Raw genomic sequence first — 14467 nt, 5'->3', positions numbered from 1 at the left:
CTGAGGTGGAGCGCTGCTGCAGCTCCACCAGACACACACACACGCACACACACGGTTATATAATAGGCCAGAGCTCAGCCCAGTTTATCGTCAGCTCCAGCAGCTGCTTGATAAAATGCGCTCTACCTGCCTTTTCCCATCCCACATACTCGTTACTTTTCCTCCTCCTCAGACGTCCCAGAAAAAACAAACGCAGCAAGGCGAGGAGGTTTCCTCTGCGCGTCTTTCCTCCCCACACACAGACTCAACATGTGCGCTCAGCAGCACAGGAAAGCTCTCGACTTCAGCAGGAAACTCGCTCTTCTAAAACAGACAAAGAGTCTTAATGCTAACAGCTGACACTTTCTGCCTTATCTACCACAATCAGCTTCTCACTGATTACAGAAGCTAAAAAGCTATTTTTAATGAGAGCATTCAAATTCAGTGGGCGAAGATAAAAAATTTGATAAAAAATAATTTGTCCCAGTAAATTATTGTGATGAAATATTAATGTTTTGAAACCATTTTCAACTAACATGATTATGGCGCAGTAATGCAAGTTTGTCCTCTCAAAAATTAAACTTAAATTTGATACAGAACACTCCAACTATAACAATAAATAAAAACGAAATAAAAACCACACAACTGAAACCATAAATAAAATGAACTATGATGAGCAACATTTGCTACATTTTCAGCTGCTGCGGTTCGCTTTCACACCCCACTGTCAAACAAACCAAACTAATTGAAAAAAACAGTTCCCCTCCTTGCCTGCGGAGGCGTTGCACCTAGAACTACTGAAGGATAAAACGTCCAAGGACACTGAGCTCAACTACCTTCTTTACAAAATGCAAAAGTGTCCAATTTTGCAGAATTCCTAATTTGTTGTTTGTAAAAAAGAAAGAAAAAAAAACATGAACCATTTCTCCCACTATTCAAAGATGCATTCAAACTAAACCAGAGTTCACTTCAAATGAACGAGACCGAGGTTTGTAGGCGGACCAGAGTTCGAGCACGCATTCACACTTCTGCAAATAAACTGGACTCTAAAAAAAACGTTTAAAACGAATTGAACAGGCCTGGTGGGAACGCATCCTTAGATTTAACATCAAATATTTACTTCAGATGAAAGTTGCCACTGATTTCACCCTGAAGACTCAGCTTTATAACAAAACAAATAAAAATCATCTTATATTCAAACCCACTCAAATACTGCATTTTAAACTTTGAAATAAATTTCAAGATGACCTTAAAAATCTGCAGGCTGACCATAAAAATCCACACTTTGTCCTTTCCAGGCACATTTTCTAGCATAATCAACTATGTTATGTTCAGTTGTTCTAAAAATTTTGTATATATGAAATAGGACTTAAAAGAAATTTTAGTTTGTCATTTAACGCTTTGAAATTGGGCCTCTGTCTCTTTAAAAACTCCACTTTCAGGAAGTCATCACAATCTGGCTCCTCTATTAATCCTTTAACAAAGTTTTTACCAGCGTTTCACTAAGTAGCTCCTACCATGAGCTCAGCAGCTCCACCAGGTGTTTGCTAATTGCTGCTGGCTAGTCTGAAGGAGTAGAGTAGGGGTGGAGCTGCACCTCGAAGGCAGGGCTATGTCCAACCAGGTGTTTTGTGTACAGCTGAATGGTTGCCATGGAGATTAAGGTATTTCTCAAACATGCATGAAAAAAGAAATCAAGGTAACCCTCCAGGTTTGTTTTTGATGAAGGAATAACATTACAACGTGATGTTAAGCTAAAATAAAGTCGATTTTATACAACATTCCCCTTTAGTCCCACTTAGCAACTATTCAACACAAAACATGAGGAACAACTGAAGCTGCACACTTCCTGTAGCCCTGCTCAGAGCTCACGCCAGGCTGGAGGTGAACAGAGCAGGTTTTTGTCCAGAAGCTTCTGTGCAGCGTCAGTGTTTGGTTTTCGCTCCGCTGTCAGACTCAACGGTGAGAGTAGAGCAGCTGGTTCTGTCTGCACCCATCCAGAACACTCCATGTGTTCACAGCCAGCAAAACAAACAAACACATGATCAGTCCTACCTTGGCGGCCACGATGCTGAGGCCCATGCCGTTGGTCTTCTTCAGGGTTACCGTGACAACCTCCGGCTCTTTCCTCATTGGCTGAAAGGAGAAAGAGACAGGAAGGACAAACTGTAAACGAGGAAGAAACCTGCGGAGTGGATCTGAAAGACCTGGAGAGGACGGAGCGAATGTCCGAACTGTGCGGAGAAACGCTGGAAACTGAGTCAGAAAAACAAGGAGGAAAAAGGGAGGGAAGGAATGAAGGAAAGATGGATGGATGGAGGGGAAGACCGCAGAGGGACCTGTGGTTTCTGGAATGGAGTCAAGAATGAAAGCCACATCATGGCAACTCAGAGACACTTATGTACACACACTTTATACACACAGCAGGGCTCGTTTAGGGAAGGCGGGGGCACAGGGTGGGAGAGACAGAGATCTGAAGCGGTTCCCACGTCACGGTTTTTAACAAAAAAACAACAACAAAAAAAACACTAAACAACCAAGAGTCTGACTGTTTCAAACACAAACTGGTGGTTAAATCGTTAAACTACAAAACAAACATAAAGTTTTAACAATAGCTCTGTTTTCATTACGAATGCGTTCAAGACTTTGACGTTCCGCTAATGTTGAAAAAACACAATTTCGCAATTCTGGTGTTTCCATTCAATAAGAAAAGTAATAAACGGGGTTCGTACTCATCTCTCACAGTAAATTTCAAGCACTTTTCAAGCATTTTCAAGGTAGGTTTCCAAGCTTTTCCAGCACCACAGCTCAGATCTGGATTGAAATGAGTCGTCTTTGCTAACAGCAGAGTTCACATACTTTGTATTTTGGAGATAAAAAGACAACTAAAAAAAATAAAATTAATTCACTATTACATTATTTATTACAGCAACAAAGTTAACTAAAATATAACAAAATTTTATGTTTTGAAATGTTTCCCTCATCTGCTTGGTCTGAGAACAAAACACTAATTTAACAATAAAAAAAATCCCCCAATTTCAATAACTTTAACATATAAAATAACATGTTATATTTTATACATTAAATAAAATTTTACTTTTATTTCATTTGCACAGATCAGTAAGTCATTAATTAATTAGGAATTATTTTGGTAATTCTAAATGAGCTCAAACAAGAAAAGTTTAGTCTGATTTAGCTTCAGACAGTAAGGAAAAAAAAATGCATCTCTTTATTCGGTGCATGAAAATATCTGGTTTTAACCTTGAAATTCAAACATTTTCAAGGATTTCAAGCACCTATAGGAACCCTAAAGGAAGCCATGTTTTTTAAATAAGTATAACAAGCTTACTTACATGTAATTATCAACAAAGTTTTTCCCACCTTACTCATGGAAACACAGCTGATTATAAGGTTTGTATTTTTAAAAATAAACAAATTTTTAGCCTCAAAACAGCAAACATCACTATTACTCGGTAAAAATCTGAATATTAAGATAATTACAGGCCATGCTGGTTAACCACACAGCCACTGAAATGAACTGAAACCTGCTAGACAGACACTTTAGACCTTAACTTCACCACTTTTCATCACTTTGTGTTTATTTTTTTACCCACTATATGTGTTCAGCTCCATCCTGCCGCCTGCCTGAACTCACCGTTAACCAGAGACGCCTGGATTATGTCGAGACTAGAGCCATGAAAAAGTGGAGCAGGGATAAACAGACCAATTACACAGGAAGTGGCAGAGTGTGTGCAGTCTGTCATTTACTGCTGCACGCTCGCTAACTGACTCCTTAGCTGCCGTTGGTGTTGATTAAACCGAGAGCGAGTCTCTGAAGTGAACGGCGCCGTTGGACTGGAGGACCACACAGACGAACCTCTGGGCCCGAGACGCTAAAAATAGACCGACTGTCAAGACGTCAGAGGCTTCACTTCTGTTCAGGAATTTTACATTTTTAGACCAGAGAGTCTCGTTTAAAACCAAGAAATGTTCCCTGATCCATTAAATCTGAGGAAAATTCAGATTTTCAGTTCTGCAACATTGTACTCTATTTCTCTCTCTTTCTTCCTCTCTGTCCATCTCTTCGTCTCTCACGTCTATTTTATTTTGTTTTCACCAAAATAAATTATATTTCAGTTTGCATTGTGATCTGACATAATGCTTAATTCAAGGCTAATGAATGTTTTTGCAAAGCAAAAAGTATTTATAATAAAATACATTATTCTGCTGTCTTAAAATTGTTTTAATGTCTTTCTGCTACTTTTTTATTGACATTTTTAGATGAAAAGACAGAGAAGAAAAACCAAACATTTTTTCTTTCCTGCAGCTAAAAAACAAACGGAAACATAAATTACTTTAAAATTTATGATAAGAAAACTTTGGAATCTCTACAACTATCAACTATTAAATAGAGAATGCTTAATTTTAGTTTGAAATTATGAAGAAAAGATTAAAGATAGAAGAAATATCAGTCACAGCGTAAATATTTCAGTGCAACTGAACAGTTCGATGAAACTCTGAGCCTGTTTCCCTGAGTCAGTTTTATTTCCAAGTTTTATCTAAAAGCAACTTCAAACATTAATATCGTGCTGGGAGGGATGAGAATAGTAAATAAATCCATAAATATACCAGCTAAATAAGTAAAACTAAAATCTGTGCGATACCATTTCAGTGTTGTCGGCAGCAGAAAAGTGGTTGTCGTTGTCGGCTCCTTCAAAGTGGACGGTCCAGGTACCAGGAGAGCGAGGATGAGGAGTTAGTCTGCAGAAACCTGGAAAACAGAAGGAGAGACACAGAGCATGATCAGAGAGAGAGATAGCATCTTTAGAAAGAAAGCGATCGAGATCAACAGGAATACAGACAGAGCAAGTGAGAGATAGACAGAGATAAATCCCTCTCTATACAGATAGATGGATAGAGAGACAGATGGGCATAGAGATAAACAGAAATAGAAAGACACATTGTGCAAGAGACAGACTGAGACAGGTAGAGAAACAGAGAAATAGAAATAGATAGAGAGAAGAAGCAAGAGATAGTTGGAGAGCGAGACAGAGATAGAGAGATAAATAGACTAAGAGAGAGCGATAGAGATGGATAGAGAGAGAGACAGGTAGTCAGAGATAGAGACAGTGGTAGAGAAAGTAGTAGAGACAGGTGTACCCCTCTGCAGCAGCGGCTCCAGGAAGTCCTGCAGCCCGTTGGGAAGGTGCCGCACCACGTCGCAGGAGTAGCCGTCCTCCGGCAGCAGGAAGGGCAGCTGCAGGTCCGGGTCCTCTTCCAGCTGCACCTCTCGGCCGTCGCTCCTCGCCAGCTCGTCCGCCGTGTTCTCCGCTACCGCCACCACGTGGTCTATCAGGTCCTGGACACAAGGCACAGAAGGGACTCCCAGAACCGGTTCCAGTTGGAGACGGCGCCAGTCGGCAGCGGGCTTACGGGCGGGATGTAGGGCTCGTCCTGGGCGCAGCGGTAGTTGGTCATGAGGGCGTGGAGCTGGAGCGAGTTCAGCTTGAAGCAGGTGTTGTGGATATTCTGGACGTCCTGCGTGGAGTATTTGTCCATGGTCAGCAGGGTGGTGGCCTGGAAGGACAAAAAAGCAAAACGCATCACAATCTGAAGAAGATTTACATTCAGAATGGAGTTTACATCGTCAATCTGCCTCAAAATATTTTCTACAGTTAAATCTGCATCCAGTTTTTCATTCATTTTTAAATGAATTTAATTTGGATTCATCCATAATTTCATGTAGGAAATTTACAGGTTCAGCATTTTTAGATAATTTTACCTTGTTTTTAATATCAGAGTTGATCAAAAATATTTTTTAAAGTGGGCAGGATGGATGGATGAGAGAGAAAGAGAGACGGAGGGGAGAGAGAGGCATGGATGGATGGATGAACGAACTGATGGAAAGATGGTTGAATGAATAGAAAGATGGATGAATAGATGGATAAACAGTAAAGTGCTGTGGAGTCCTCTGGACGTGATAAACCAGTTCAGCCCATTTAAAACAGTCAAAAAAAATTTAACTATTTTTTTTTTTACAAACTCATGAAAATCATTCAAATAAATTCAGACTTTTCCAACTGATCAGAAACCTGATAAACTTCCTCTTTTCTCCTCCCAGCATGCATCTCTAACTGCGCCATTAAAACTCTCTTGGACTTTTACTGATGCTAATCAACATTTGCTTCACATATAACCATTAAAAAGAAGGAAACTCTTGAACAAACAGGTATTTATTTCAGATTTTTTTTAAATAAATAAAGCTGATTTTTGACAGATTTTACCTGGACAATGCGGCTGAGGTGGCAGTCGGCAGCCAGCTCCAGGCCCTGCTTCTCGGCCCAGGACTCGATGTGGCTCAGCTGCTGCCGCAGGATGGCGCCCCAGTAGTGGCAGCACAGTCCTGAGTCGGCGTCCGTCACCAGTTTGTTGAACAGCCACATGTTGATGAAGTGGAAGAGCTGCGAGAAGAGCTGGATGGTGAGAGCGGCGTTGACCCGGCAGCGGCGAAGCAGCGACATGGCGCCCGTCAGCGTCTGCAGGACGTCCTCTGGGGACACAGACACGAGACCTGGATGAAACTCTGCAGACGCCACGTCCAGAACCACTGAGAGCTCAGATTACGAGATGTTAAATCGGAAATGTATCAGTCCAATTATGTTTTTGTTGGAGAGAAATGTACGGCGTCACATTCCTGCCAAAAATCGTATTACCCAAGCGCGGATAGATTTGATCTTTGGCGATTCCATTTATTAGAGGGGTCATGAACGCAGCAGGCGTGGGGTAAAACACGCTCCCTCCACCCATCTGTACGCTCTCGCCAAAAAATGTGAACTCGCTCTTTTATTAGTGGCAATAATGGTCAGCAGGGGGCGGTAACTTCTAATTGGCCAGATTTTCAGCTTAAACCCGATGACAGAAAACCTAGAAGAGCAGAAAAAAACCCATAGAAGACAAAGAAGATAGAGGTCAAAGAGGATGATGAGAACAGCAAATATGAAGACAAAGAAGAAACAGAAGACAAGTAAGACGACAAAAGAAAAAAGCAGCCAAAACAATATGTAGAAAAGGATGAAGAAGAGGACAAAGAAGGAGAGGGAGAAGACAAAAAAGAAGTAGAAGAGGACGAAAAAAAGGATTGCAAAGAAGACGAAGAAAATGAAGAGGAGAAAGAAGTACAAGATGACAGAGAAGAGGAAGACGACTTAAAGCAGACAAGAAGAGGACGGAGAAGAATAAGGAGCAGAGGTCACGTTAACGGAATATTTTCTGTATTTGACCGGTTATTGTTTTAAACGACAGGAAAATTTGAAGCCCGTCGGTCATTTGACAGGTTATAATTCACACCCTTAATTGGTGCATGGGCAGACATTACAGCCTTTATGCAAAGTGTTTATCACAGAGGCAACTGAAATCAATTAATAAAAAAAATTATTTCTGAACCAAAGTCTTTCTGCCAGAAGCTGACAGCAGGTTGAAGAGTTATGGTCCGGACGCTTTGGAGCGTCTGGTTCAGAGGTACAGTCCAAATCTTTGGTTAAAATGGCGCGTTTAATTCCAGTCTCCAGTACATCCAGAACAGAGACAAATAAAGAGTTTTCAATGTTGTGTTAATCCATTTATAGTCTAAACAGAGGAGCCGACAGTTTATCTTGAGGAAATAAATAAAGATGCAGAAGTTAATTAGACTGTAACACGCGCAATGCCCTGCAAACCCAATGCGGACGCGGCTCCACCGCTACGAAGAATTAAACTCAACTCATCCTGCGGTTTTTACAAATGGAGCTGGAAGACGTTACCCTCCTGCGCCCAGAAGGAGAGCAGCATTCGCAAAAAAAAAAAAAAAAAAATCCTCGTAAAAGCGCAACGTCCGGACAGCGCACAGGGTAAAAAACTCACAGAGTTCAATTGATCGGTTTGGATCAGACAGATCCAACTGACTGATGAACCAGCACAGATTTCTCTGCAGCTGTGAACCAGGAGGAATTTGTGAGGCTGTGCGTTCTGACCCCTGCAGGTGAAGTGCTTGTACTTTAAGTGGAGTTGTTTAATTTAATTTATTATAAGTTATTGGGGCCACAGTCAGTGATTTTTGTCACTACGGAGAAAATGTTAGATGCGTTTATCTGCTTTATGTGTGATAGGATCTGGATTTGCGGTTCAACTAAGTGAATATTAACTAAACTGCATAAAAATGCGGCTAAATAGTTGATGTTAATATGATTATAATTTGACAGGTAAAATTAAAAGGTGACCGATTTTTTTAATGCCGTCAGTCTTTTGATGCAAAGCAATGAACGGTTCAAAAAGAGCAAACCACTGGCTGCATCTGCTGTAGCATTTTAAAAAGCTACTAATAATTATTTTAATTTCTCCTTAAAATTACCGATCTTGGGTCTCTGTGGATTATGTTCCTCTGGGTCGTCCAGGAAGGCGGGCATGTAGTTATTCAAATCCGCCTGCAGGCAGTGGACCAGGTACCTGACGAAAAAACACAGATCATTAACGACACAAAAGTCTGAGATATCACCTACATTTTATACTGAAATTAACCTTAAAACTGCTATAAGTAGCTTTAAGCTTCTCAAACATTACAAGATTTGGAATTTTAGACAATAAATTACTAAAGATTTAACAAAGCAACCAATAATGCTTTATTTACACTAAGACTTTTATCCATGATCTCCAATAGATTATCCTTACATATTGGTAAAATGAAGTTTTAATTTTGTCAATATTCTCTTTCTGCTCCTTTTCTTTGATGATTTCTTTTAATTTAGTACGATTCACATTAATGAAATAAAGAGTAGAGTAAAATGCGAACGGACTTGAAGGCCATCTGGACGAGGTGGGCCAGGATGTCCTGCGCATCCAGCGTGACGCGGCTCAGGTCCCGGTCCTGCTTGACGAAGTTCAGCAGCTCGGAGGCGTTGGCCATCCAGAAAGCCAGCGCTCCCGCGATGTTCTTTTGTTTCTGGAAATGCACCGATCACAACCACAAACACAGACAGACAGAAGAACACGAAGAGGAAGCTGTTAGCGCTGCAGGCTGCAGGCCAGGTCGCGGATGTTAGCGGTAAGAAACAGAGGGAGGTTTGTGTTTGAGTGGCAGCCAGAAGGAGCAGTTGTTACTTCAGAGATAGATTCATGCCTCAAACGCCCCAAGCCTGCGTCGAGAAGAAGATTGGTCATTGCTGTCGCATCAGGGAGCAAAACAAAACGTCTCCACTGCTTTTCCAACACAGACCAACAGTTCAACATGAAGGTGACCTCTCCTTTTCCCTCCAACACACACAACTCCAATCACAAACGTCACCAGACAGAGCGGATTGAACAGTGTTCACACTGCAAGCAATGAGGAGAACATAAACATTGGGATTTACTCAAATCCTCCAGGTTACGGCAAAAATAAAATTATACTACAGCTTAAATCCTAATAGTAGCAACGGAAGCAAGATTTAAAAGTAACATTTTGATGCCATTTATTAGAGAAAAATGTGGTTTCCTGTAATCTTCACTGCAAAAACACAAAATCTAAGTAGATTTATCTAGTTTCTAGTGCAAATATCTTTGTACTCTAAAAATAAGAAAACTAATTTGCTAGTTTCACTGCAGATTATTTCACTTATAACATGGGGAAAATGTCTTGATATAAGTGAAATAATCTGCCAATGGAACTAGAAATCTTTCATCAATATTAAGGAATTATTGACTTAAAACAAGCTCCTATCTTTGCTTGCAAGTTAATTCAAGTGTACCAAGATATTTGCACAAGAAAGTAAATCAAAAATACTTTTGGTTCCACTCTAAATACATTTGCTGTGTTTCTCTAAAGAAGCAACAAATTGAATTTCAAAAACAGCCTGAAAACAAACTTGGTTGCTTGCAGAGTGAACTAAAAAAAAGAAAAGGATTTATTTTTGAGGAGCTGATTGGACCTGCACTCATCTTTCCCCGCCTCGGAAACAAATCACACAAAACAAACTAAAATAAACCTTCATTCAGAACAGCCAGAGAATGAAAGGTTGCATCCAAAACAAAACCAGGTTTGAAACACAGATGAACATGTTCAGTGAGTTTTCAAACAGACAAACGAAGCAGATGAGGTGGAGGAGGTCAGAGGTCACGACTCGTCTCTCGTCCACACTGCTGAGGAGAAGCCAGACGTCACACGGACAGAGAACAGATGCCAGAGTTACAGATGGAGCAACAGTGACAGAGAGTGGTTTGCTTTGGGTTTTCTCGGTTTATTTGGTTGTTTTAGTACCAGGCAGGATCCAGGAAGCTAAATGAGATTAGTCAGGCTGTTGTTGCTGTTGTTGCTTAGTTTTCCAGCTGTGGACAGGACGTGTAGTTATGGCTTTTGTTTATTGCTTGTTTTTGTTTTTTTTGACATTTCTGTTACGATGGAAAAGAAAAATAAAAAATAAAAGGAGCAGCAGCAACAATGATGGGCTGGTTTTAAGAAAACAAAGCACAGAGAGAGATGAGAAGAGGAAACAGAAGATTCACGAGGTTGAGCGATGTGATTTTATTCTCAGTAAATCTGATGTCGGGTTGTTTGAAAACTTTCCCCCCTTCACTGATGCAATCGCTTCAGAACCTCTCTAATTGGACTAACACCACAACATTGAATAGTTTCAACTGCTGGGGAAGAAAAATAAGGGTTCCCAGCACTGGGGAAGAGCACACACCTCCAAATTGTGCATATATACTGCATTTTATATTAAAAATTACCCTACACATCATTAATGGGAAGCTCTGGTATCATACTTATCAGTGGTAATGTGCCAATAGCAGAGCTAATTTTTCATTTAGCATTTTTTGCTAACGTAGCATCCCATAAATTTATTTTCCCAGCTAAATTATAGAGCTCTAATTTACTTGGCTGATGAATAAACTTTGACATTTGTGTTGAAGTTTTAGTTATCGACTTAAAAATTCTTCCGGTAGCTAGAAGTTTATTCCATGCTCTTATTTTGAAGGGGGGCAAAGGCTGTTTACGCAGCAGCTCTGTTTCCTCTTAGACAATGTGTTTGTTTTCTCATAATTATCAAACATGTAAATTATGTCAGAATTAAATTGGAACCTGAGGGTTGTAGTTTAAGGGCAGATATAATTTGATTTGATGTCATCACTTTAGCATTAGCTTCTGCTAAATACCGTGTTGGCACAGCATGTTAAGCTAATGTTTATGGTTAACGCTTTAAAGCTAGCACAACTAGCTTTTTAGTTAGCCCATCACTTCTATTTACCAATAAGGATGGAGAAATAATAAGCGTGTGCATTACTTCATAAATTTGATTTAAAGCAGGATTTTGAACCGTTAAAAAGGCGAAAAAATGCAAACTCAATCCTCACCCTTTTCACATGATACTCATGTATCCTGCACTACCAAGGTAGAAAAAAAATTAACTAAAAACCTGCTGGCTTAAATGTGAACATTGTGACCTTTTGAGTTAATTTCTCAGTGATACATAAATTACATACATTAAAGGTTATAATGAATTATTAATCTACGCTTTAATTTATGTTTGGATTGTTACTGAATTTTTGCACTTTTTATTTCCATCTTAAGATGTTAAGAGCTGCAGGAAATGGTTTCTATAGTTTGCTTCCTGTTTTGGATAAAGACTAATAAAATTATCCCACTTATCTTTTTTACCGACTTGTTGAATATTAGTACAGGATACAACACAATGACTGAATCGATCTGTTTGGTCTTCTCTACACCCTCCACCAACTAACTTCATATCCTATTTCACCACATCTAATTTTTTTGTTGTAAGCAATCAATCATAAAAAAACACCTTAAAATTTTATAATGATTGATTTTTCTCAACATTGCCCAACCCAGACAGAGAGAAAAATGGCAGTGTAGAGAGGAGAAAGTCTTTGGCAGCCATATCATGGTGTGCTGTTGTGACGTCCTACCTGATCCCCTTCAGCAATCTCCTGGACAGAAGGAAGTGGAAAAGGAGGAGGAGGAGGAGGAGGAAGAGGAGGACACGTTTACAGGACAGAGAGAAAACACGTCAACAGCTACAGTATGGACACAACATGTCAACACACAGACACTCTGGCTCACACATGGTTAACACAACACAACCCAGAATGACTTCATGAACATCAGACTGATGGACGCGAGAAGAAAACGTAGAAACCGTCTTGATTTCTTACACATGATGGAGCTACGATTTAAAACGGGAAGAACTTGGACATTAATTCAGGATATTTAGCTTTTATATAAGCTTTAAATAATTCATAACTGAAGGATGCATAATAAATCGTATACAGAAACTGATTTTCTTGTGAGTTTTTCTCCCTGTTTTTCATTTAAAGATATTTCATCCACATATTCAATCACTTTCACAATGTGGGATTTCAAGCTAAACTATCAAACGTTTTTTTTGTTGTTTGTTTTTGTTCAGTTTCTCATCCTACACGCATCCTAGGTGCACAGAGGAGCTTTATCAAAGGTCCTTCCTGACAGAAGATGCCACGGGTTTTTTGGAGAGCAGCCTCCCCAAAACAACTCAGTAAGTCTGTCCATCACTGCTGCCATTTACACAACATAATGTTCTAATTAGTCTGTTAACATTTTACTTTATCTGAATATGCAATTTTTAATAACTTATGTTGCAAAGCTGACCTTACTGTACTTCTTCTGTTTGTCTTTAACTTTCTTCTGGTATCCATAAATAATACACTTCTATTCTAAGATATATATTAAAATTATATTTAAAACTTCAACAGATACAGGAAATGTCGTCAACAACAACAAAAAGCCAAATAAGAACTGGAATAAAAACCCAAAGCGAATCTTTTACCTTACTACCATTTGTTTCAATATTCACAGTTACAAGCATAGCCAATTGCAGTTGTATTTATAAACACAGCTGGCTATAATATTTAAATTTCCCCACCTTTCGTCAGGAAATACTGCTCAGAACTGTACTTGGAAAAGAATATGAATATGCTTTACTGCCCCACAGTGGGGAAATTCAGGCGTAACAGCAGGAAGATGACAGGATATAAGGGCATGTAGATTCAAGATAAAAGTATTAAAATGTGTTTTAAAAAATTAAGAGTAATATATGGTACTGCAAAGGCTATAAACTCAATTTAAAATGTGCATTAAAAACCGATTATTTACAATATCTGAAACAGTGCAAACCAAAATATGCAAATATCAGCAGAAATATCTAAAATGAAGAAAACTGTTAAAACAAAAACACAAAGTTTTAGATGAAATAATCTGGTTCATATTGAAACAAAAAAAAGAACTGGGTTTAATTTTAACATTTTTAAACTGTTGGTAGTTGATAGTGTAGTTTAAACGTCCTAATAAACTTACTATTACATCCAAATGTTTAGTGCAGGTTCTCATCTTTTGTCCTCAGCCTCATATTGAAATATCTTCATAAATACCACTAAAATTAAACCTACTAATGTCCACAGGATGCGTTTTATTTAATAGTCACTGCACACCAAAAAATAAAATAAAAAAACTGCCAGTGAGATCAAATAAAAAACACAAAAATCATGTACAAAAAAACATGTACAGTCGCTATAGAGAACTTCATGCATTTCTTTGCTGTTTTCCCGTTTGCCCTTAAAACCGATGGGAAATACACAAAACACCAAGCGCAAAAGAGGCAACAGGCAAGCAAATGCAAACACACCTTACAACTACAAAGTGTAGTTTGTAAGTAAAGTTAATGTGTAAACCCAGAATGCCCACATTTCAACAAAAAACAGCAACATGGCGGGAACCTGCTGGACTATCAGGAGCAGAAAACGGTGAAAATGACTCGTGAGATTACGACAAACATGGAGGAAAGAGTTACTGACCTGGATGACGCCTTCCATCATGCTCACCATCTTGTTGACGATGGCGATGACTTTATGCGTCCTCTCCGACGGGGACATGTCGGGCCGGTACGTGGGCGACAGGACGTAGCGGCAGGCCATGTACAGGACGTAGGTGGGCGACAGCTTGAAGTGGACCGTGGAGCTGTTGGTGTAGTTGATGATGGCCGACAGGAAGGTGTCCTCCGCTGGAGATCAGGAGTCAGGTTTTACCATCAAATCAAACCGGCTTAGATTTACGTCCTCATGCTTAGTGGTCAGGGATGCAACTGACATTTATTTTGGTTATTAACATTTATTATTCTGGCGATTAATCAATTTCAAATTCAAGAATACTTTATTACCCCCAAAGGGAAATTAAATCTTGTAACTCATTATTTTTGATTCTTCAAAGAGTTATTGTAGATGCTGATGGCAGGAAAGATCTCTTTGTTTTGTTGATTAATCAATTAATCATATAAGAAATTGGCACACTCTGCAGATATTTTGGCTGCAACTAACAATTATTTCAGTTATTGATTAATCTATCAATTATTCCAACTATTAATCGGCTTAATCATTAGACGATTCATCGGATTAATCGATTGATCACAAAATTTGGCATACTCTGCAGATA

The 14467-nt window shown here is 39.3% G+C and overlaps 1 protein-coding gene across 13 annotated transcripts in view; it reads right to left on the bottom strand.

Moving 5' to 3' along the window:
- The window catches only part of afdn (afadin, adherens junction formation factor), a 104942-nt gene that overhangs the window by 36752 nt on the left and 53723 nt on the right, over positions 1–14467 (bottom strand). For 9 of the 13 annotated variants that reach the window (XM_023347702.1, XM_023347703.1, XM_023347711.1 and 6 more), the window contains 9 exons: positions 13834–14039; positions 11914–11934; positions 8808–8953; positions 8366–8460; positions 6264–6529; positions 5413–5556; positions 5140–5338; positions 4644–4750; positions 2035–2115 (listed from right to left, as the gene is read on the bottom strand). In XM_023347702.1, coding sequence (XP_023203470.1) covers positions 2035–2115; positions 4644–4750; positions 5140–5338; positions 5413–5556; positions 6264–6529; positions 8366–8460; positions 8808–8953; positions 11914–11934; positions 13834–14039 — 1265 coding nt within the window. The remainder of the gene's footprint in view (positions 1–2034; positions 2116–4643; positions 4751–5139; positions 5339–5412; positions 5557–6263; positions 6530–8365; positions 8461–8807; positions 8954–11913; positions 11935–13833; positions 14040–14467) is intronic. The other 4 variants (XM_023347704.1, XM_023347714.1, XM_023347712.1 and 1 more) reach the window with 1 other exon arrangement.

This window comes from Xiphophorus maculatus, chromosome 15 (assembly GCF_002775205.1).
Source record: "Xiphophorus maculatus strain JP 163 A chromosome 15, X_maculatus-5.0-male, whole genome shotgun sequence".
In the NCBI taxonomy this organism is placed as follows: Eukaryota; Metazoa; Chordata; class Actinopteri; order Cyprinodontiformes; family Poeciliidae; genus Xiphophorus; species Xiphophorus maculatus.
Note: the sequence above shows the minus strand (reverse complement) of the source record. Positions and strands in the feature narration are given on the sequence as shown.